Source organism: Dendrobium catenatum, unplaced genomic scaffold (genome assembly GCF_001605985.2).
Source record: "Dendrobium catenatum unplaced genomic scaffold, ASM160598v2 fragScaff_scaffold_716, whole genome shotgun sequence".
In the NCBI taxonomy this organism is placed as follows: Eukaryota; Viridiplantae; Streptophyta; class Magnoliopsida; order Asparagales; family Orchidaceae; genus Dendrobium; species Dendrobium catenatum.
This window is the reverse complement of record NW_021319178.1, coordinates 21,170,715-21,194,065: the sequence shown is the minus strand read 5'-3', so window position 1 is coordinate 21,194,065 and position 23,351 is coordinate 21,170,715. Positions and strand designations below refer to the sequence as shown.

At 34.5% G+C, this 23,351-nt stretch overlaps 2 protein-coding genes across 2 annotated transcripts; one reads left to right on the top strand and one right to left on the bottom strand.

Annotated features, from left to right (window-relative positions):
- The first annotated feature begins 7,079 nt into the window (after positions 1-7,079).
- On the top strand, positions 7,080-9,077 carry LOC110105158 (pentatricopeptide repeat-containing protein At2g33760-like). Its single transcript, XM_020834549.2, has one exon. It carries the CDS (start codon positions 7,109-7,111, stop codon positions 8,915-8,917), a length of 1,809 nt encoding a protein of 602 aa, XP_020690208.1. The 5' UTR covers positions 7,080-7,108; the 3' UTR covers positions 8,918-9,077.
- Positions 9,078-9,594: 517 nt separating this feature from the next.
- Positions 9,595-19,526, bottom strand: LOC110105166. Its single transcript, XM_028696180.1, has 9 exons — positions 19,432-19,526; positions 19,120-19,246; positions 17,850-17,908; positions 17,384-17,684; positions 16,758-16,817; positions 13,749-13,873; positions 11,051-11,113; positions 10,653-10,777; positions 9,595-9,916 (listed from the first exon to the last, which is right to left on the bottom strand). The coding sequence occupies exons 2-9, from the start codon at positions 19,190-19,192 to the stop codon at positions 9,772-9,774; spliced, it is 951 nt and encodes a 316-aa protein (XP_028552013.1). The 5' UTR covers positions 19,193-19,246; positions 19,432-19,526; the 3' UTR covers positions 9,595-9,771.
- Positions 19,527-23,351: the final 3,825 nt, after the last annotated feature.

Genomic DNA, 23,351 nt, shown 5'->3' with positions numbered 1-23,351 from the left:
ATATTAATTTTTATCCGATAAGGTTTGGAGATTTGATATTTATTTGTATAAATGCCCATCCAATGAAGTGAATACTAATATAAATATGAAAATGTCAATGTCAGGTTTTGTAATTGCCAGCACAATTATTGTATTAGTCAAAGCCGAATCAATCAAAAGATCTTCTTCAAAAATAATACACATACTAATACTACACAAATGCTACTGTTCGATCCCTTTCATATCAAAAAAAATATTGTTGTCTTGCTGCCACTAAGAAAAAAAGAGTTTAATAACTTCTTGTAATCATATATTAATTACACACCTGATCTCACAATACAAGAGATTATTACATACGGAGTCCGGACGCAAAGAATAACCGTTTAGCTTTGTGACTGTGAACGGTAAAAGCACAGTTACTATTCAGCACTGCACTTTTATTGTTCACCGCTGCGCTTTTACTGTTCATAGTCACGAAACTGAACTATTCTCTTTGTCCATACTCCACGCGTAATAATTTCTCAATACTTAAAGGTTTTGTTTGGAAGATATTTTCTACTATTGTTGTGATAAAATAAATAGTCAGTGAAAAATAATGTCTGTTTGGCAGATATTTTTTTAGCTGTTTTTCAAATTTTTACCTTTAAGAAAATATTTTTGAAGAGCGAAATTGTTGTTGAAAAAAATAGTTTTTAAAAATAAAAAATTGAAAGGTTTAAATTGCTGCAAACAAAATCTTAATTTACATTATGTGCATCACACAAATTTTTTTTTTAATTACAGTGACATGACATAAAACAAATACCTAAAACACTTGGCAGAAGTTTACTACTATAATGTTTTGAAATAACCAATTAACATATCAGACATTTACGTATATGAATAACACATCATTGTAACTATAAGAATAACAATTGGGCTGTTAATTATAAGATTAGAGTCATATAGATAATATATACAGAAATAGTTATATGCAGTACTATGAAAGCATAATCACAGAAGTAGTTTACGTTGATACGCAACAACAAAAACACATTAAGGAATTTAGAAATTTTTGTAAAACAAGCTTCTTCTTCAATCCTAATCAAGGACTGCAAGGTCAACAAATGTCAATTTAATGGCGATAAATTTCTCTGGTAAGGATTCAAAGTTGCTTCTAAGGCTTCATCTAGGGCAGCTTTTTTTGGTGCTTCTTAAAACGATTTTTTAGTACAAATTTATAGTTCAATAAATTTTTTTTTTACCAAAATGATATTTTATTCCAAAGATGAGAAATGACATACAACATAGACCAAAGGAGGCCAAAAAACCAAAATACAAACCTTAAAATATCACAATAAGCAGTATAATGCAAAACAATCGGAAGAGAGAAAAATAATATAAAATGAGAGAAAATAAAGGCCCTTAAGCCAGTCAGACTCAGATCACCACCCAAAGGCCAAGCTTGGACCATCCATTGGAGGCAGAGGATACAAAGTCAAGAAGCCCCAAAATCAAACAAGGTTACGATGATCCAGCAGATGAATTAACTACCAAGGTTGCCAAAATAAGCCAAGGCCATTCAGGTAGCATGCAGGAAACCTGACTTATCATAGTCCGACCCTGAAAAACACTAAACAAGATAACTAGCCAATAATTGCACAGAAATCCTACCACACAAACGAAATCCCAAAAACCCACCAGGCAATCGAAAAACCCATGCCCACCAATCAAAACCTAATCCCCCACTCAGAACAAAAATAATCCAATATACCAAACACCACCCAGCCAACCATGAACACAAAGTGAAGCCACAAAGCAATAGACCCAAGAGAACACCCAGCCGAAAAAAACAAACAAAAAAAAAAAACTTACTTCGTTTTACTTACTTCATTTTAAGTTCCCTTTTTTCCACTTATTCCAGTTATTCCTAGAGGACAGCGCTTCATCTTCAATATGCACCACATCCAAGCTAAAATTATCTTGCACTATCTAAGGATTCAAGAAATTATTATTGCAACTTAGTTTTCATAACTATGTTTTCATATCATATGTGTTTTTGATAATTCCAAAATATTATTATATTGACTATTGTTCCTCCTAACATATATTGGAAATATTTCCTTTGTTGTTTGTGTGTACTAACATTTCAGGAATGACTTCTGAAAACTTCAAGTCAGATTAGATTAGAGTTTACTATTTTTTAAGTATGTACTTTTTATATTTTTCTTGAGTTTAAGAGAGTGTGATTGTAATTGGGTAACCATGCACACACACTGGGGGAGTATAAAAATTTATAAATTTTTAAAACTAATCGTACTGTACAATTTTGGATCGTACGGGATGATTTGGATTGAGTGTTCCTCCATAAAGCAGTTAATCAAACCATGCCAGGAAAAGTTTTTAAGTCTTGTTCGTATTGTACGAAGTTAGCTTCATACATATGACTTTCAAAGTACGAAATAGATACGCACAAGTTCATCCTAACGAACTTCTAATTTTTTCTGAAGTATTCGTATTGTACGATCTTAGGTTCGTACAAACGACGTCCAGAGTACGAAATATTTATGTATCTTTTCATCCATACGAACAGGTAAAATTTTTGAACTGTTCGTACTGTACAATCCTGGAATCGTATAGACGACTTCTAGAGTATGAAATGGACTCGTCCAATTCCGTACCAAATAAAACATGATTTGATTAAAACACATCGTACTGTACGATAAGGATTTTGTAAAGTATGTTTTTCATAGTATGAAATCATTTCGTACTGAATCGTACTGGACGAATCTGTTCAATTTTGAACTGATCGTACTTTACGATGTTAGTTCATACACAGGTCAATCAGAGTACGAAATTGGTTCGTATTGGATCTGGATTGAACGAGCAAATTTTGAACTATTTGTACGTACGATCGTCAATCGTACTGTACGATCATGGACGATTAAATTGAAATTTTAATTTTCTGAACGATTTTTTGTGTCTTTTATATATAAGGTCCTAAAAACTGATTGTGGACGAATTCTTCTCCGTTTTTTCTTTGAGCGCAAGCGTGAGAGTGCTTTGGTAGAGAGTTTGAGAGTGTGGAGAGAGACATTGCAAGTAGAATTTGTGAAGAGTTCACAAGGTTGCCCAAAGATGAAGATCTCTTTGCAAGTCTTGTCAAATCTTTTCCTTACTTCTTTGAAGTTGCTAGAGAGAAGATCTTTGAAAAAGATCCAGTTCTCTGTCGACACCAGAAGGGTGTGAAAGGATGAGAGTTCTCTGCCGACATTTGGAGAGTGTGAAAGGATGAGGATTTTCTACCGACACTTGGAGAGTGTGACAGGATGCCGGTTCTCTGCCGACACTTGGAGAGTGTGAAAATATGACATTTCTTTGCCGACACTTTGAGAGTTTGAAAGGATGACGATACTCTGCCCCATCGGGGATTGGTGGAAGAGAAGTGTTTTGTAAAGTCTTATACGTCTTGCTGTGAGAGCAAAATGAGAGTCACTTTGATAATAGTGCAATACCTGAAGAGGGAGTCTTCAAGAAGTGGATATATGTCTAGTTGGATCGAACTACTATAAATTTATGTGTTTTTACTTTACTACATTTTTATTTTTTGCAATTTTAATTTTGTGGTTGAAAAGTTTTATTTTGTTAAAACTATTATCGTGCTTAAAATTATAGAAACAGTTTTGTATAATATTTTCAAGAGTTTTTAAATAAACAATTCACCTCCCCCTTCGTTAGTATTGAGACAATTGCTTTAGGTCTAATAGCCTATACATATTTTCAATTATTATACAAAAAAAACTACACCAAAAATAGTAAAAAAAAAATTCCAAATAAAGCCTAAATCCAAAACTCATGCTTTGTGATAGATGCGATAATAATATAACACTAGGAACTAAGCCTTGCGCTAAAAAAATGAGATTTATAAATAATGAAGTAAATCAAATCAGAACGATATCGTAGGCAAGAACATGAACTATGTTAGTCACATGCAAACAAAACATCTATGATAAGAGATGGGCTAACATCTCATGCCTCTAATCTGATGGATCTATGACCGCCTTTTTCTTTACAACTCAACCTAAGAGAGACTCAGAAGATTTACGTACAATAGAATTATAATTAAAATATCATCTTCATCAACCGTGTGCATTAGTTTGCCTAATATATAATCACCTACAGAAAATTAATTAAAATCAAGCTTGAAGTTGTTGGCAATAATAATCACATAGACTAACACTTAACATACAACATTTTGACTTATATTTTCATTTATTAACAATGGTAAAAAACTTTTGCCTGTAAGCAGTTTGATATATGTTCTTCCAACTTAGCAAACTTGGTGTCCTCCTAAGATACTGTATGCATTTTATCCTTAGTTATAGCTAGGAAGGCTTTGTAAGCCTAATAATATGATGCAATCACTATTAACAAACGGAATTTTTCGCAGCAGATGTTAGGAGCAGTTTTTGAATCGCTGTCAAAACCCTGCAATTAGCACCGGTTTTAACCGGTGCAATTTGCACCTCTTTTAACCACTAATTGATCCCCGCCTTAAATAGAATCTCTAATTCCTAAATCTGAAGCTCATGTCTCCATCTTCCCCTCTTCTTTTGTGTGCGACGTCCGTGACTCTCAAGTGGAGCAAACCATTGCCTAGCGTCACAGCTACTGTCGGAGGAGCACACCTGTCATTACCGTCGGAACCTAAAATCACGTCCGCTTGCACATCACGCTCGCTATTCTCCTCACGCAAAGACACATCCCGACTAGCCCTTCTTTAGTGTATGCTAGGGTAAGGCATTCTTCTTCAAAATATTGACCTTATAGTACATCATATTCTACGATGGTTCCTCCTTTTTTTTTCGACCTTACTTTTTCAGCACTGGTGATCTTCCTTCTTCTCCAGCAATGACAAACAACCGAGCTCTCGAGCTTGAGGAAAATGAACGAGTGGAGCTCAAGCTCCTTTTTTGGGCTTGACACGAGCTTGAGCTGCTCTTTTGAGAGACTAGCCGAGCTGCCGCTGCTCAAGCTCGACTTGGCTCGATTACACCCCTAGTTCGACTATAAATTTGCTAAAAGCAGGATTTGAATGGTCCCAAATTTAATTTCGAAATTTGCAACTCAAATTTGCTTCGAGATTTGTGACTGACCAAGATAAATTTTTGATGATATATCACCTCTAAATATTTATTTTAGACTGGAACATCATTGTGCCAAATAGCAATTTATTGCCTTTGACAGCACTAGGCCAAAAAACACTTATAGGAGAACTATCTTATTGGCGCAGTGTTGCCCGTTGACCTTAGGGTGGTAGTTTTTAATAGTAAAAAAATTGGTTTTGATTTTAAGTTACAATTTAGCATATATGATAGAACTATTTTAGATAAAATTGTAATAAGTTCATAGTCACGCAATTGAGATAGGGAGGCCTCGTGAGCCGGCTCGTAATTAATTATTTATTTAATTAAAACAATTTATGACATTTATCATATGATGTTAATATAATAGTTATATTTTATAATAGTTGTACATAATAAAAATAATAATAATTTAATTATTTTTACGAGAAAAAGCTACAGCATAAGCCCCAATAGCCTATTTTAAATAGCTAGAGATTTTTTGGGTGGGTGCCTCTTCTAGGTCAGCCGAGGATTAGTCGCTCCGCCAAACGCTCTTTCGGTGGTGGCGGCGGATGGATACGCATTCCCCCAAAATAACAAAAAACAGCTACTAATTAAAACTTGCGGTCATAATTTTCAAAAACAAAATAAAACAAAACAAAACAAAACATGATGGCCCACAATCCGCAGTCCTTCCTCTTTTTTTTTTACCTTTCTTTTCCGGCAATGGTGATCTTCCTTCTTCTCCAGCGACGACAAACAACCAAGCTGTCGAGCTTGAGGAAAATGAATGAGTGGAGCTCAAGCTCGTTTTTTGGGCTTGACACGAGCTCAAGTTAGAGCTGCTCTTTTGAGAGACTAGCCGAGCTGCCGCTGCTCGAGCTCGACTTGGCTCGATTACACCCCTAGTTCGACTATAAGTTTGCTGAAAGCAGAATTCTAATGGTCCCGAATTTAATTTTTAAAGTTTCCAACTCAATTTTGCCTCCAGTTTTGTGCCCGACCAAGACAAATTTTTTATTATATATCACCTCTAAATATTTGTTTTAGACTGGCACATCATTGTGCCTTAATGCCTTTGACAGCACTAGGCAAATAAACAATTACAGGAGAACTATCTTATTGGCGGAGTGTTGCTAGTGATCTTACGGTGATAGTTTTTATAGTAAAAAGTTAGTTTTGATTTGAAGTTACAATTTAGCATAGAACTATTTTAGATAAAATTGTAATAAGCTCATAGTCACGCAATTGATATATCGAATCATTTTTGTTTTCATTTCATTCAAGTTGTTGGTGCATGTCGACCTAATTGATGCAAAATTGTTTGTTACATTAAGATGTACCTTGGTTTGAGATATTTTTATTATCGTCTTCTAAAACAATTTTCTAATAAAAAATTTTATGAACAAAAAACATTTGTACTAAAAAAACTGCTTTTAAAAACAGTAAAAAAAAAAATTATCCCAAATAAAACTTAGGTTTCGTTTTGGATAGCTTTTTTTCTGCTTCCTAAAGCAGCTTTCTAGTATAAAAATTAAAAATTTTGTACTAGAAAGCTGCTTTAAGAAGCAGTAAGAAAGCCATCCCAAACAAAGCCTTAATCTCCACTAATTAGGCTTCGTTTGGGACGACTTTTTTATTGCTTCTGAAAACGTAATTTTAGTATAAAAATTAAAAAAATTGTACTTCAACTCCGTTTTAAAAAGCAATTGATATATGGATCTAATTTATTCTGATTTGAACATAATTTGCTCTTTGTTTCATTTTCATTATCATCTATTTAGTATAATAAAATCCGCTCTGACATAAAATGCATCAGAAAATCAAACTTATTTTATTTTTAAATTAGTAAAATATATATTATTCAGTTATAATATTAATTTCGAAATAAACTTAATAATTTTAAATCAATCCTAACATAATCAGATATCCAACTCAATTTTTTTCCTAAAATATAGCCATAATCAAATGATCATTTGCACAAAAAAACTTCATATTTTAGTTGCTCGCATCCTGGCTCTCGCATGATTCCCTACCGTTTAATTTCCCTCTCCTCCTCTAAAGCTCTGCCCTTTCTTACCTGCAAATCCGTGTCCTCCTCCTCCAACTCTCCCCACTCCCATTTCCTTGCTCTTCTTCAATCATGCTCTCATCCCAGCCATCTCAAACAACTCCATGCCAAGATCTTCACCGAAGGCCTACAATGCTCTCCTTCCATCCTAACGGCCGCCACCTTATCCTACATATCTATCAGCTTCCTCAACTCTGCACTTTATCTCTTCCGCATCATACCAAATCCATGTCCCTTTCTTTGGAATGTGATGATCCGGTCATCCTCCACTCATGGCGAGTTCCACCTCTCACTACTCCTATACTCCAACCTTCTCTCTTCACACCTGTCTCCTGACAACTTCACCTTCCCTTTTGCTCTCAAGTCCTGCGCAGGTCTTCACAATCTCAAGCAGGGAAGACAGCTTCACCAACACTCCGTTTGCTTTGGATGTCACCAAGATCTCTTTGTGGATGCTGCTTTGGTGGATATGTATTGCAAGTGCGGCGATGTAAACACTGCACGCCAGGTGTTTGACCGAATGCCCAAGAGAGATCTTGTCTCTTACACTTCCATGATCTCTGGGTACGCTCACAATGGATATAGCATTGAGACTTTGGATTTCTTTAGCCTCATGCAGAACTCAGATGTGAAAGCCAATCGAGTCGGCCTGTTGAGTGTGTTTCTTGCTTGTGGTAGACTTGGGGCTCTTAGAAAGGGAGAATGCTTCCATAGTTATGCAATTCAAACTGGCTTTCTGGAAGACATTTTAGTGGCAACTGCAGTTCTAGACATATATGCTAAATGTGGGAGTTTAGTTATGGCAAAGTTGATTTTTGATACTGCAAATTGCAAAGATGTTGTGTGTTGGAGTGCCATGATTGCTAGCTATGGATATCATGGCCTTGGAAATGACGCAATTAATACATTCAATCAAATGGTGGAAGTTGGTTTGAAGCCTAATCATGCCACTTTCACTAGCCTTCTCTCTGCTTGTAGCCATTCTGGTTTGTTAGAAGAAGGCAAGAGATGCTTTGCTTCAATGCAATTAAAGTATGGGATTTCACCAAAGTTGAACCACTATGCATGTATGGTTGACATCTTCGGCCGTGCCGGGAAGTTGCAGGAAGCTCAAAAGCTTATAGAGCAAATGCCAATGGAGCCTGATTCTAGCTTGTGGGGTTCTTTACTCGGGGCATGTCAGATTCATGGTGACTTGGAGCTGGGAGAGAAAATTGCAGATAGAATAATGAAGCTGGATCCACAGAATTCTGGTTATTATGTCCTTCTGTCAAATATTTATGCTGCTAGGTCAAGATGGACTGAAGTTGAGCAATTGAGGAAGAAGATGTCAGGAAGAAGAGTGAACAAGGAACAGGGAATTAGTTTAATTGAGTTCAACCACCAAATATACAAATTTGGAATGGGAGAAAGGTCCCATAGTCAGTCAAGAGAGATATACTCATATTTGGAGAAATTATCTGTATTGATGAAGCAATTGGGTTATGTTCCATTGTTGGAATTCTCACTTCATGATGTAGAAGATGAGAACAAAGAAATGGCTCTGTCTTACCATAGTGAGAGACTTGCCATTGCATTTGGCTTGATAAACATGAATCCTGGAACTCCAATTCGGATTGTGAAGAATCTACGCGTTTGCAGAGATTGTCATAACGCTATCAAGATTATTTCACAAATAGTGGGCCGTTTGATTATCATAAGAGATATGAATCGTTTTCACCACTTTGAGAATGGATTGTGTTCTTGTGGTGATTATTGGTGACAGTTGATAACCTTCTGCAGATAATTCAATTGCAATAAGATCCCAAACTTATTCATGATAGATCGAAAATGGAAAGGTCCTGTAAGTTTTTTGGCTACCTGTTTCAATGAATCAGTGTAGGGTGATTTTCTTATTATATTTTTCAAATCGCAACTACAATTCTTTTTTCGCTATTGCTTCCAAAAAGAACTCGTGCTGCTTTAAAAAACAGCTTTCAAAAATTTTCTTTCAATACAACTTCACAATCATTTTTACAAAAAAACTAGTTACAATTGTCCCAAACTTATTCTAAGCAGCGTCCAATTAAACTATTATTTAATGGTATTCAAACTATCATAATGTGAGCATAATAGAACTAGTAATTTTAAAGCACATCAATCAATAATGCATATAAATTAGGTTCCTTTGTTATAATTTAAAGAAGCTAAAGCATTAATAACAAATTTGTTGTCGCCTTCAGTTGATGACTATCTCCCAAAATTCTTTGCATTGATCAAAAATGGAAAAGCCCGCATTAATTTTTGTACTAGAAAGCTGTTATAAGAAGCAGTAAGAAAGTGGTCCCAAACAAAACTTTAATTCTTCTCAAAGCAGCTTTTTAGTAAAAAAATAAAATTTTTTACTAAAAAATTAATTTAAGAAACAATAAGAAAACCGTCCCAAATAAAGCCTAAGTATCAACATGATCTCAGCACTCTCATATCTTCCACTATTCTAATTTTGAAGATGTTTGTCGAAACTTTACTGTACAACTTATAATGTTGCGTAATAAAATAAGCAGAATATTTAAAATTACAAACAGCAAGCAGTACTACAGTGATGAAAAATGTAATTACAACGAGCAGATGACAGAATTATCCAATTATCTTCTCCGAGCTAGATTTATATCGCCAATGGATGGCTCCTATAAGGTTGCTCAGTGAATGGGAAACCATTGGAACGATGACACTTGAGGACACTATTGTGGCCATGCCATAGGTAAAGCCAACAAATGATGCCCTACAAAAGAGGCCTCTCTATAAATGGGTGAATTGTTGCATTCATCTGACATTAGTTTCAGTTTGGTCAAGTTCAGAAAGTATAGCAAAAATAAAATCTACCATTTGTTTATGATGCGCAAACATCACTTTCACTATTACAACAATAACAACATCAAGTCTTTATCCCACTACATAGGATCGGCTAGATGAATCTTTTTTCTTCATTGTGTCCTACTAAGGGCATCTCCAACCGAAAATCCCATTTTTCACTCCAAAATACAGCGAGACTGAAAAATATCGTGATTCATCTCCAGTCGAACTACAGTTTGCACGCTTCTGCGAAGGTAACCGTATTTATCCTCTTTCGCGCGTTTCTTCGGCAAATCCGGTTGAGATAGAAAAATAGCGTAGGTGAACAATGCAACGCCAATATTGATGTCACATTGTTCACCCTCCACCGATTAGCGAGTTTTTTGCCGTTCGAATGGAGCAAACCAGCTACACCTTACAGTCATTTGGAGTTCGGCTGGAGATGCCCTAAGAGATGAATTCTCATTTACATCTAATAAAAAATACCATTTCTAATACTTTCTAACCAAGCCTTTTTAAATCTACTCTACCTTTTCTTAATATAAAGCATATATAATACATTAACAATCCTAATTGGGTCACCATAAGGCCGACTTTTCATGTGATTAAATCATCTAAGGTGACTATGCACAGGACCAAAAAAATTTCTACAAAGAAAAAATTACCAGATTGCAAAAGGGTATCTTCGTCCACCACCCAAGTGAAGTCCACCAAAGATTGCACCAACTACTATAGCGCTCTTCCAGTTAAGGCCAAGAAGTGGCAGCAATGCACCTCGGAATAAAAGCTCCTGTGAGGGCACAAATGATTACGAAAGGGGTTCAAGTAGAACATGATAGGCAGTATAGTGATGTATCAAACTATATTCGAACATATACTACCCAATGTGGATTACAGGCTTCATAGATTCATATATGTCATAAAGAAAAAGTGGTCTTATCTTCACCAAAACATATAGGTGCAGAAGAACAGTAATGATAATTGAACTTAAAAATCTGCAATTAATAATTGAAGCGTACATTCTGGAACAAATTTCATATGCAAAACATTAACTGTTACTTGCCTCACTAATTCCAGGCAAAAATGCCACCACGAGATAATCCAAAGCCTGAAGCGAGCCAAGCACCTTATAATCAAGGAATTAAAATATATTGGTTAGGACCTCTACAAAAGTTAGAATTTTAAGGATAGTCATGTGCATAAAGAACGTAAGGCCTTATTTGTTAACTTTCTACCGAAAACTAACTTGTATTTGCTCATACAGATCATAAATCTTAACTACTAGTAAAAAGAGGCCTGTTATTCCACTAATAAAAAAATCTCAACCTTTTATTTTAAAAAGTAGAATCATTTCTTCTCGAAAATCTTTAAAAATAAAATTTCTGTCGTTATTCTAATCGAGAGTTTTTATAGGGAATTCAATCTCCCTATGATATAATTAACTATGAGGACTATTTAGAACCCACATCTACTTAAAAAAAAAAAAAATTAATTCTTCCTTGGAAAAATCAAAGTCAATGATGATCGTTATCGTCATATCCGAATAATTGATAATAAATTATATCTCCTACCTTTGGGGATAAATTATTCTTTAAATCTATATATTTTTTTAATTCATTACATAATTATGAGGATGCTCACGTGGATGACTGGCTTTGCACTTAAAGACTGAATGCAAAATGATTGTATATGTGAAAAGGTTGGAGTAGCTCCACTAACAAATAAGATTAAAGAGTCATCTTAGATAGTTTGATTGCATAAAATGTCAGCCTTTTTTTTTTTGATGCTGTTAGAAGAGTAGATGTATTAAGAAAGGTAGAGATGGACCTAAAAAGATTTGATTAGAAAGTACTAGAAATAATCATTTTTTTATCAAATCTAAATGAGAATTTGAGACCTAATAAGACAATGGAGAAAATAGATTCATATAGCCAATCTCACATAGTAAAATAAAGGTTTGTTGTTGTTGTTATTGTTGTTGTATACATAAATCATGTTACTTATCTCTAAAGTATTCTTATAATCAAAATTCTAACAATCAGGTTGTTCAGAACAATTTTGATAACCTTTAAAGATCCCAATTAAGACCTATGAAGACCAACGATAAGATTTGTTCATATCTCGTGAGTAGAATCAGGGTCTATTTATAGGTTCTAATGGGGTATTGTGCTCTTATCCATAATCATATTAAAATATTCCCCATTCTTATCTGTAACAGAAACCAAATTCAAAAGCTCAAAATCTTAAAAAACAATTAGTATAACTATAGTTTATTTATGAATTTTGAGGGAGTTATGATGAACCTTATCTAGATGTAAACCAAAATATTCCTCCCTCTTATAAGCAATGAATGTAATAGATTGCACCATTGCTTGATCAAAAAGTGGCTAGATGATCTCATTCTTAAGTTGGCCCAATCAACCCATCCAAGTCACATTCGCACCGAAAAAATAAAAAAATAAATAAATAAAAACCACATTCATACCAAGCAGCTAGGCAATAGCCATCGCTAATGAAATCTCTAATTCATGAATAAAATTTCGTATTTTCAAGTCCTCGTGCCATGGGTTCAATGAAGTTCATAGATCAAAATTCTAACAATTGAATATTCCAAAATAATACAGAGAATCTTCATGAATTCAAATTAGGGCAAGCGAAGATCGATGACGATAGGTTGCAACCTTTATATCAAAATGTTCATATTATGGAGAACAATCCAGTGCCACAAACGATTCGTGAATCGAAGTCTTGTGGCAGTTGTGATAATTTCTAGACCATGTGGAGAAGAATTTTAGGCTGCCTGAAAAATGACCTTTCTACACTTGTCACTGCCACCTTCAAGTATGTCATCTCCACTTATAGAAGTAGGATGATCTTGATTATCCACACTAAACCCAGACCTTCTAATGTCGATATGTTCAGTAAATTCATGTCTATGCCTTCATCTTCCAAAGGAGTACTTCCTTAACATAACCTCATTACCAACACCTTACATCAAAGCAAAATTATAATTTCACTTGCATTGTATTGACACTATCTCCAAGTTAAAAGAAGACCAACTCATTGCAGCTCATATCTATTGTTAATGGAAGTTATTTCAACTTAGGAAAACACTACAGTTTTTCCCAATTCATATTTTTCATATAAAAAAGCTTGGGTCCCTTACTAATTCTACTTTACTTTTATGATAGTGTAAACAATGTCATTCAAAGTTAATAAAAACAAATCCCCTTCCCCTTTCACCACTAATTCCACTACTCACATACATATGCGCTGTGAAAAATATATACATAAGTTGAAAATTTAGTAATTGTTATTCAATATTGGCAAAGATCAATGGTAAAAAGATGCAATCTTGCTTATATGATGTAAATCTCAATATTATTTTTTATACAATTTATTATTAAATTAATTTTCTCACATCATATGATGCTTCAATAAATTTATCAATTCCATTAAATATAACATAAAATGACAATGCCACGTGAAAATCTTGTATATATTTTAAAAACTGTATCACGAGCTTCAAACTAGAAAACTACATGCACTTAATGCATGTGTATTCATTTTTCCTTCTTTTTTTCTTTTGCATGAAAACGCATTTGCATTCTAACTAGTATAGGAAAAGCTTTCGAATATAACAAAAGATTCATGGCAAAAGCTTGGGTAAAAGTTAACATTTTAGAGAATGCATCTATTTCAGGAGCATGTAAAGCCCGAAATTCCAGTTTAAGGAACGTTTAAATGGAAGTTAAACATACTTGTTGATTGGCCGCTTCACTTGATTCAGAAAATTCTGGCCATGTCTTCAATAGTATATACCGGCAAGAAGATATCAATGCAACTGTTCCAATTGTTAGAGGTACGTCCTGCATCTCTAAGCCAACTGAAGTATAACAGATGATTAACTGAGAAAACAAAAAAAAATTTCCATATCAACCCAACATTAAGCAATTCAAGATTACACATTTCAGAGAACCAGAGACTACTTAAGAATATTGTTTTTTTTTTTTTCATTTCCTATTCCATTAAACTTAAGAATATTTGTTTATTAGGTGGTTGGAGCACGCTTCCATGTGTCAGGAAACTCGACTAAATCCTTTTTCTTTCCCGACAAAAAAGTCAGTTTTAGATGGATCGTAAATTTCAAATTGAAAGCAATTCCTTTAAAAGAAACCTCATTTTCTTGAATTTCACAATACTAGACACGTTAAACACATGGATACTCTAACAATTCAACGAAAAAGAAGAAAGTTATTGTTGTAACAAGAACATCAAATTTCAATGTGGAAGCATCATCTAGAGAGAAGTCTATGTGGCACAAACATAAAAGAGATTAAGAACACAAAATAGATATAATAAGATATGCGTGGTTCAGCTTCAAATGAATTTAGATACACAGGTTTAGATCCATAAGGAAGAGAATCAAGATTTTAAATTGCGCAATTAGGTATTGAGATGTTTTTTCATTCGTGGGGTGAGACGTAAACCTCAAAATCTAAAAACTGCATAAAGTAAAAATAAAGATTAAAAGTGATTTTTATATAATACCCAAATAATATGTTTAAGAATGACATTAACTTTATATTGAACTGTGAGGTAACAAATTGGCATACATATGAAAAAAAAAAAAATGCACAAGACATAAAATGATAAGTAATAAATTGGGTGAAATAGAAATGAAATCCAAATATTACAAGAACAATATAATATAAAATATTAGAATTGCATAAAAATATCATATAACATCAAGTTCAACTCTAAGGGGTGTGGGCTATAGGTGGTTGGGTAGGCAGAGAGTGGAAGAGGGCTGTTCTTGGGAAATTGTATGAGTGGAGGAAGGTGGAGATGCTGTGGGTGGGTAGCACGAAGAAGCTGAGGAGGAAGAGATCGGGTTGAGGTGTGAACCTGTTTGGAGGAGGATACATGGAGAAGAGATGGAGGTTGGGAGCTGCTCAAATGGGTGTGAATCGTAGCTCGATGTTATGAGGGAGCTCGACACAGTGAAGGGGTCGAACTGTTGGGTCGGCAGGTTTGGCTGTGGGGCGGGAAACTACGTTGGATTGGGCAGTAGTAAGGTGAAGAGGCGGAAGGTAGTATAGGTGTGGTAGGCTAGCTATGGTATTGGGAGGAGACAAATCAGGGCTGGATCGAAGCTATGAGGTTCAGCAGGTTACGGTGAGGAAGATGAAGGTTCGGCTATGGGAGATCGGTCCAGTGAAAGGAGCTGGTTCGACAAGCAGAGAGTGTGAGCGGAAAGCATAAGAATGAATCGAAGCCCTGTTCTCATTTTAATATTGAGAACAATAGCATAAAACAGAGCGAGCTCACGGGATTTGCACAGAAATTGCAGGAGGCGATGGCGTCAGCGCCAAATAGCAGAAATTTGATCTGGATTTGAGCAGGAATTAAGTGATTTGAGTAGGAATAAAATTCCTTGATTTTTGTGCATCTTTATTTGTGTGTCGTTGCCTCAAAATTTGTGTCATTGTCACATTGAAATCCACGCCAATTTAGTATTTACGCTTGCACAAATAAGACAAGCAATATTACAGCCATTCTTATGTATTTTCAACGTTCCGAACGCAAAAGTAAAGCCTGTTTTGCGAACGAATCTCATTTGGGCAGCGTCACGCATCATTATGTCCGTAGACTGTTGATTTCGGTCATCGTCGCTCAATTCAGTTGCAAGGGGTCCTCCCTTAGGTAAATTCTACGCTCTAATTGCATCGGCACAGTCCATTAGGCGATTGGAGGCTATTTGAGTATTTAAGTGAAGTGTCGCACTTGCCAAAAGTCTCACTCGTCGATCATCGCCTTCGTTCGCACTAATTTGGCATATATGTGGAGGTCAACAATCTCATCCAATATTGCATTAGTAAAGAATAGGCCCTTAAGCATCCTACATCGGTATGGTGACAAAAAAAAAGTTCGTCTTTGTTTAGTCCCCGAGTTGAACATGTGGTATGTGCCCATCAACATAGCTAAAAATCATGCTATCGCAAAGCACATAAATTTCTGTATCTGTTACAATTGTATAATGAATGATGCTCTTATCATACCTTACGGATGCCAATATACAGGATGATAACAACGCGCATCCTTTATAATCTTATTAATTCCAAGTGATGAAAGATTAAAATATTTTGAGATTTTGTGGCTTCTACCTAGCTTTTTATCTTGCCTTTCTAATAAAAATAGAAAATTATAATCTAAGCAAATGAGATAATTGTTGAGTAAAAATAAAGCTTTCTTTAGTCATAAAGAGTCTGCATGGTTCCCAAATGCTTCAATAAGGGCCAATGGAATCCCGTCAGCCTAGTCATTCAATTCTTAATTCATTTTTTTTTCCTCATACCATCTACTTTACATTTGCATTCCCTTTCTTCAATTTAGATTTCTCATATATTTGTGTTTCAATCATTACTTAAGTTTCATGCTTTTACAATCATTTAATGTAGATTAACTTTGTATTTACAAGAGATTCATCACTACTTTTCAAATGCTAAGTAGTTTCCTCTATTTTTTGTTTCATCATTAGTAATTTCTTATGACAGATAGTAAATTCCTGCTGGATCTCGCGTGCTTAATTTTGCATCTGTTTTGCATTAGACCGTGTTGGATCATCTTAATAAAAATAAGTAAGAAAATGCACTGCTTGTTCATATTTGTTTACTGTGAAATAAAAATGGAAGGTACACCATGGCGCCAAAAAAATATGTTGCTAATTCTTACAAATTGTAACAAAAAATATATACTTAAGAACTCACATGGTACTTCTGCAGAGGTATCAAGGATTGACCAACCTTCCACGGATGCAACATGGGATGCTGTAAAAGAAAGAGTATGTTTACTATTATGTGAATGGTGTGAGTAATTCGAAGAAAATGCTGAAACAAAATAAAGTGAAGCAATAAAACTAAAGGATGAATCATCCACCAGTTTATAGGATATACAAACTATAGGAAGAAAAATGCAAGGAAACTCAATTAAAAGTCCATCTCCAGCTATTTCTCCAACTTTACAATATTAGTCCAAATAAACTAAGCTTAGGGGGGGATAAAAAGCTTGATGACTAAATAAACACAACTTCAAGAAATGAGATTAGACAAATTATTTACTTAGAAGTTCCAAGAACCTAATTAGCTAACAAGCACAGAAGTATTTCATCAAGGACGACATCCACCTACTGCTACCGTGGGACCTTTTCATTATTTTTCATTTCAGAATGACTAGATAAGAGCATATTCAAGAGAAATAAATAAATTGTTTCTGCAGGTGAATTTATTTCATTAAAGTATCTGTGCAGTAAAATTATAGATGTAACTTGAAAGGAAGTTTCAAAAGATAAACATCTTGAAAGTTCCGACAAAACAAGTAAAAACTAACAACCAACCTTGTCTAATTAGCAAACCTAGAGCTACTAAAAACCCAGATGTTAAGGTGCAGGCCTTCAGCACAGCATCTCTTGTAGGGCTTGCCTGTGAAGAATTACTGCTCAAATTATCCATAGAAGGTTTGCTAAAAGCACTCCAACTGTCTTCGCTTTCTTCTCGAGTATTATCTTTAGACCTTTCGAATCCTTCTGGGGGGAGATTTGCATATTTCTTACTCCTGGATTTAGATGTTTTCCCAATGCTTCTCACCATCTTTTCAACTTTCCACATCCCAAAAGCTCTCAACTGTGCACCAGAATCCTACAAGAATGTAGTTGGACAAGTTGCATTGAAATAAGATTTTCAACAATTTAACTTGCAAACATCCCGCAGAACTATTGATCCATTGCTAAACATTAAAAATCTGTGATATGCAAATAAAAGAATTAGAACGAATAATTGAATAAAAATATTATTTGAACTTACACCGCATAAATCTGTACGATGAGGTATCCTTGAAGAAAAGAAGCGACGGTTTTCCAAACCTGATACTTATTGATAATTCCACAAAAAGTGAGAAATGGGATGAAGAATCAATTGATTAAGGTGATGGGAGGAGAAGTAAACCCAGACTAATAACTAAGTTCATACAAACAATTATATAAATAATGATCCAATCAATCAAGAGATTTACAAATAAAAACTTGCTCGATCATTACCAAAAACTCTCTGTATAGCAAGAACTGCTTAAACCTCACAGCTTCAGGGCAAATTATTGCATCCGGTCACCGGACACGGAGAATATGTTCGGACATCCAATAAAAATTTGTCACGTCACCTGCGCTTTTGACTTGCGCTTTAGTTGCGCTTTTGACTGCGTTTTGACCTGCGCTTTACCTGCGCTTTTGACGCGCTTAAATAATATTTTATTAATATCCTGACCTATCTCCGCGTCTGGTGACCGGATGCAATAATTTGCCCAGCTTCAGAGGGGTTGGGAATATTACAAGTTGCTATCTTGAGAAGTGCTACTGTTCAATAACAAATCAAATGGATTGAAGGACTACCATGTAACCAAAATAAAATCCTATCAACTGCACCCCATTAAAAGCTCTATTGTTGGTTCAGGATGAGATAAGAAAGTTTGAGTGCAAATGACAGGGGAGCAATCAGTTGAAGACACTCATAACCATAAATGAAGCGAGTTGAAATAAAACATTTTCTAAGTTATAGCAACCACTTATGTGCAACCAAGTTGCAGTATATTCTCTTTTTTCATTTTAAGAATAAAATGTGCCTAGAAATCACTATAGAATTTATTCTATGCCTCTATATTCAAAGGAAATCCACAATCACCCTTGATTCTCCCAGATAGAAGCTATATATTCAAGAAAATATGTTTCTTTGCATCTACAATTGCAACCATGTTCCACAAACCGGAAGCCTTTTTCAAGTGAAGCCTGAACGTGAATTTAATTGATCACAAGGGGTTACAATTGTAAAGTGGCACAAAAAAGCATGAACCATATGAATTGAAGAAAAGTTCATTACGACCATAAACATAGACAAAAAAAGAATGACACTTGATAAGCTCAAATTATTTAAGAACAAATATGCAAGGAAAAGGAAAATAATTAGTTTTCCTACTCAAGCAGATAGTTTCAACAGTCTACTATGAGAACCTAGCAATAATACTATGAAATCTTTTACGGCTACTAGCAGAAAGAAAACGCCGGGTCCAAAGAAACAGCAGAACCTTTTCTGGAGATTGGCTGATAACTCTGAAGAATAGGGTTACTATGGTCCCCTAATGTCCCTAAATTCCACATTCTTGTCAGTCGGAATCTGGATTGACGACAGTGACCAGATTCTCCTGTGATTATCTTGAAGCAAAGCATGATATTAGCAAATTGACGACGAGAAAACTCTCATAAAATTAAAGGAAAAAAAAAAAACAACGAAAATCAGACAAAAACTTGGTGATAACTCAGCATGGTAAACATCAGAAAGCTATTTAAATTTCAGGATATTTTTAAAGAAAAATAAAAAGATTTGATTTTGGAAGCACCTTGACCGCTAATGAGTTTGCGAACAAGAGAGCGAGAATGCGGGGAATAAATTCGCCGCTTCGAGCTTTCAACCTTTCTGAAGTGCCCCGCTGAATGAGAAGAAAAATTATTATTATTATTATTATTGTGAAAATATTTATAATGAGAGTGGCTAAGAACCAATGTTTTCAAAATCGGACCGGACCGGACGGTTGAACCGGTACCAGGTCAGCCGGCCGGTTCGGTTTTCAACTGGAACCGGGCAAGCAAAGGATCGAATTTGAACCGGTCGGACCGCCGGTCAGACCGTGAAACCAGCGAACCAGAAACCGGGTGAGAACCGGCCAGTTAAGCTTAAACTCAATTTCCAGCCGTTTGATTGAGATCATGCGGTATTTTAGGTATTAGTAAAACATGTAAAACTGTAATAGTGTAAAACAGGAAAAAGTGTAAACCTAATTTTATTTTATACTGCTCCCGTAACCCTCCCGTGACTCCGGAAGTTGCCCTTCTCCTCCGATTCTCTTCCTTCATCATTGCAGCTCCTCCTTCGTCCGTGCGTGCATCATTGACGAACTGGCCGGCGGTGAGGAGATTCTCTTGCTTCTTGGCAACGGATTTGCGTTCTTCCTTCATCGATTCAACGCTGGTAAAATTGACTCTCTTCTCTCCTTGCTTTTTTTTTTTTTGAAAATTTCCTTTTTTTAATGTTTGCTTTAATTATTAGAAAGTAATTAAGAAAAAAAATTTATGTTTGAATTGGTATTTTCAATTTCGTCCACCGAGGAATTAGGGTACGAAAATCTTTTATGTTTTGATTAGGGTTCAGTGGAAGTTTGGGAATTTAAGCCCTCAACTTTTATTAGTAATTAGTGAATGTATTAGAGGAAAAATTTTCTTTCATTTATAAGTTTTAATAATATTATTATTTATTACATCATCCGGTTCGACCCCGGTTCGACCGATCCAACCGGTCAAACCGTGAACCTCTCCTTCTTCCGGTCCGTTGTCCGATCCGATTTTCAAAACCTTGGTAAGAACCCTGCTTCCGATTGTTTGCCGCTGCTTTTTTCTAAGTCCTAGTTCTAGATGAATAAAAATATATTCTTTATTCATCTTGAGAAGCTGCACTGCTCATATAATTTGCCTCAAAGCATAAAATCTTGATGGATTTTATTGTTGAATCAAACCTCAAGAAAGAAAGTCAAGATCACCTAAAATTCTATCAGATATATTTTTCATTGATATGACTTCAATGGAAAGTAATAGTGAATTCTATAGTGTTCATTTAACCCTTAAACTTGTTATCATCTCCTATGTGATTTATTGGGACGGCTTTTTTACTACTTCTTAGGTTTTATTTGGGAATGCTTTTTAACTATTTCTTAAAGCAATTTTTTTGGTAAAAAAAAAATAATTTTTTACTAAAAAGTTCTTTTAAGAAACAGTAAAAAAGTCACCCCAAACAAAACGATTGGGATGGCTTTCTTACTGATTTCTAAAAAGCTTCTTAGTATAAAAATTTGTAGATCAAGAAACTTTTGTACTAAAAAGCTGATTTAAAAAGCGATAAAAAAATAGTCCCAAATGAAACCTTAATTTTGTACTAAAAAATTACTTTAAAAAGCAATAAGAAAGTCGTCTCAAACTAAGAAGCAATAAGAAAGTCGTCCCAAATAAAACCTAAGACTTAATTAAGATTATATGCAACTAATAACCAAGCAAAACATAAAGCTATGTTGATCAAACTCTAGCCAAATATTGAAGTTAATTAAGAGTCAATTAGTCGAAGCTCCATGATACCTCATAATTGATCATCAGCCAGATTGCTATAACACATGAAGTGTATTGCCCAAATTTAACATGGTGGATAGAGAAAACATATATTAAAATGTTCAAATATAACCAAATTAAAATATATACCCCAAAAGAAGAACTAAATAGCCAACCTATTGGTGAAGTACATAAACCAACATTCAATATTGATAAAGAAGACTAACCATGTCTTTCATCAAGGAAGTAAGACCCATGATCTTGGATGAAGCCCTAATTTGGGTTGTTGAGGTAAAACTCTACTTGACCAATGAGATATTATTAGGAGGGCGAATTAATGCTCAGCCAATTAGATATTAAATGGATATGTATTTTATCTTAGATGATATTCCCTCCAAGATGAATTTAAATTTTTTTTTCATTTTGTTAAGCTTACTAACCCACAATAAGTGTTAGAAGAGATGGATTATGGGGAATGTGAGAATCATTCATAAGATAATAATTTTCTTACAAAGACGGTGTTCTTATTTTGGCCAACATTAAATAAGGTGTCGTTGAATTTGCTAGAAGATGTTGGGTGTGTCAAGCTTGCTCTTCCTAATCTTTCATCAGTCATATCAAAAGTTTCATCAATTCACCATCCCTAAAATATTCATTGTATTAGGAAAAGACTTTATTAGTCCTCTCCCGATTAGAAAAGGCTACAAAAGGTTCATACTTGCACTTGTTAACTATTTTAAGGAGTTGGCATATGTAAAAGTTATGGCCATGATAATCATTAAAGTGGACATAAGTTTCTCTATATGTAGATATTTACAATGTTTGGAATGTTGATATTTATGAGTACTAATAACAAGATTCAATTCAATAATAGAAAAAAAATTGAATTATGTGAAAGTTATAAGGTCAATATAAAGTTTTCTTCTATGAACAATGATCAAAGAAACATGCAAGTTGAGTTTACAAATAATATTATTATCAATTTGATGAAGATGAAACTAGTATCTAGAAAGGTGTATGGACACACAAAAATATTTTCATCCACTATTATTCATGAGATGCATTCTACTTTGACCTTTGAGACAGAGGCGATAACATTGGATAAACACTATAGAAAGTTTAGTCAAAGTTTCAATGCTAACATCGTGATTCTAAGATCATCCTACCCCCACCCCAAATAAGTCATAAGGAGAAAAAAATTACATGAAAGTTGAACTTGACCAATAGAAGGAACATTGAAAAGAGGCAGCCTATAATATTAGCTATTAGAAAGAGCATTATGTTTGTAAAAATAATTATGAGTTAAAAGTTTTAGAGAAAAGGATCAAAATGGTTCCAAAATGGACTTCAACTATATTAAAGAACCATTTTGATCCCCCAATTCCTTTAAAAGAAATCAGAATACACCATGAGACTATTTTGATTTTTTTAAAATACTTGAGGGACCGAATGGCCATTTAATATATATGGGGATCATTCTATGGGTCAAGTTTATATAATAGTGAAAAATGATGCAACAATGTCAAAATCAATTTTTGGTTCAAGTTCGAGGCGAACCTCAAATTGAATTGGATTTAAACATGTTGATCATGACCCGACTCGAATTTACAAACGAGTTAAAAATATTTTTAAATATTGAATAATCTTTCAGATATGGACAATAAGAATACTAGATGATTGATTATCCATTATAGTGATAAGGAGCAAGATCTGGATTGAGAGGGAAGCAGGCCAAGCAGGGCTATAGACAGAGGTTCGTTGGATCTAGAGAATATAATGAAGGGTCCATGAATAGGATAGATGGACAAGGATTTATTGAAGTTGAACAAGAACTTGCAAAGTCTGCTACACCAGCACTAGCAACAGTTACGTCAACACTAGCACCAGTACAACTCTGAGTTTACAGTTTAATTCAGCAAAGTGATAGATATGACCTAGAGGATCCATTGGTATAATTTTAATATTGTGTACTAAATTTTAAGTGATTAACATCACCTTGCATGTTGAATGATATATTATTGGATTAACATTGATAGATATGTGATTAAACTCATTATTGATTGAATGCAATAAATGGTAAGTCAATGATTAGTGTTGTTTAAGATTTTAGTAAATGAATTTAAATTGATTTTATTTATTTTAAATCATATTGTTTTATTGAAATGAA

Bases quoted from the DNA above. Each gene is read 5' to 3' on its own strand.
- LOC110105158 (XM_020834549.2), top strand. From the start codon at position 7,109: ATGATTCCCTACCGTTTAATTTCCCTCTCCTCCTCTAAAGCTCTGCCC.
- LOC110105166 (XM_028696180.1), bottom strand. From the start codon at position 19,192: ATGTGGAATTTAGGGACATTAGGGGACCATAGTAACCCTATTCTTCAG. The intron at 16,818-17,383 runs GTTGGTTGTTAG...TTTCTTTTACAG, and splicing joins AGGTTTGCTAATTAGACAAG to CATCCCATGTTGCATCCGTG. The intron at 10,778-11,050 runs GCAAGTAACAGT...GTGCCCTCACAG, and splicing joins TTTTGCCTGGAATTAGTGAG to GAGCTTTTATTCCGAGGTGC.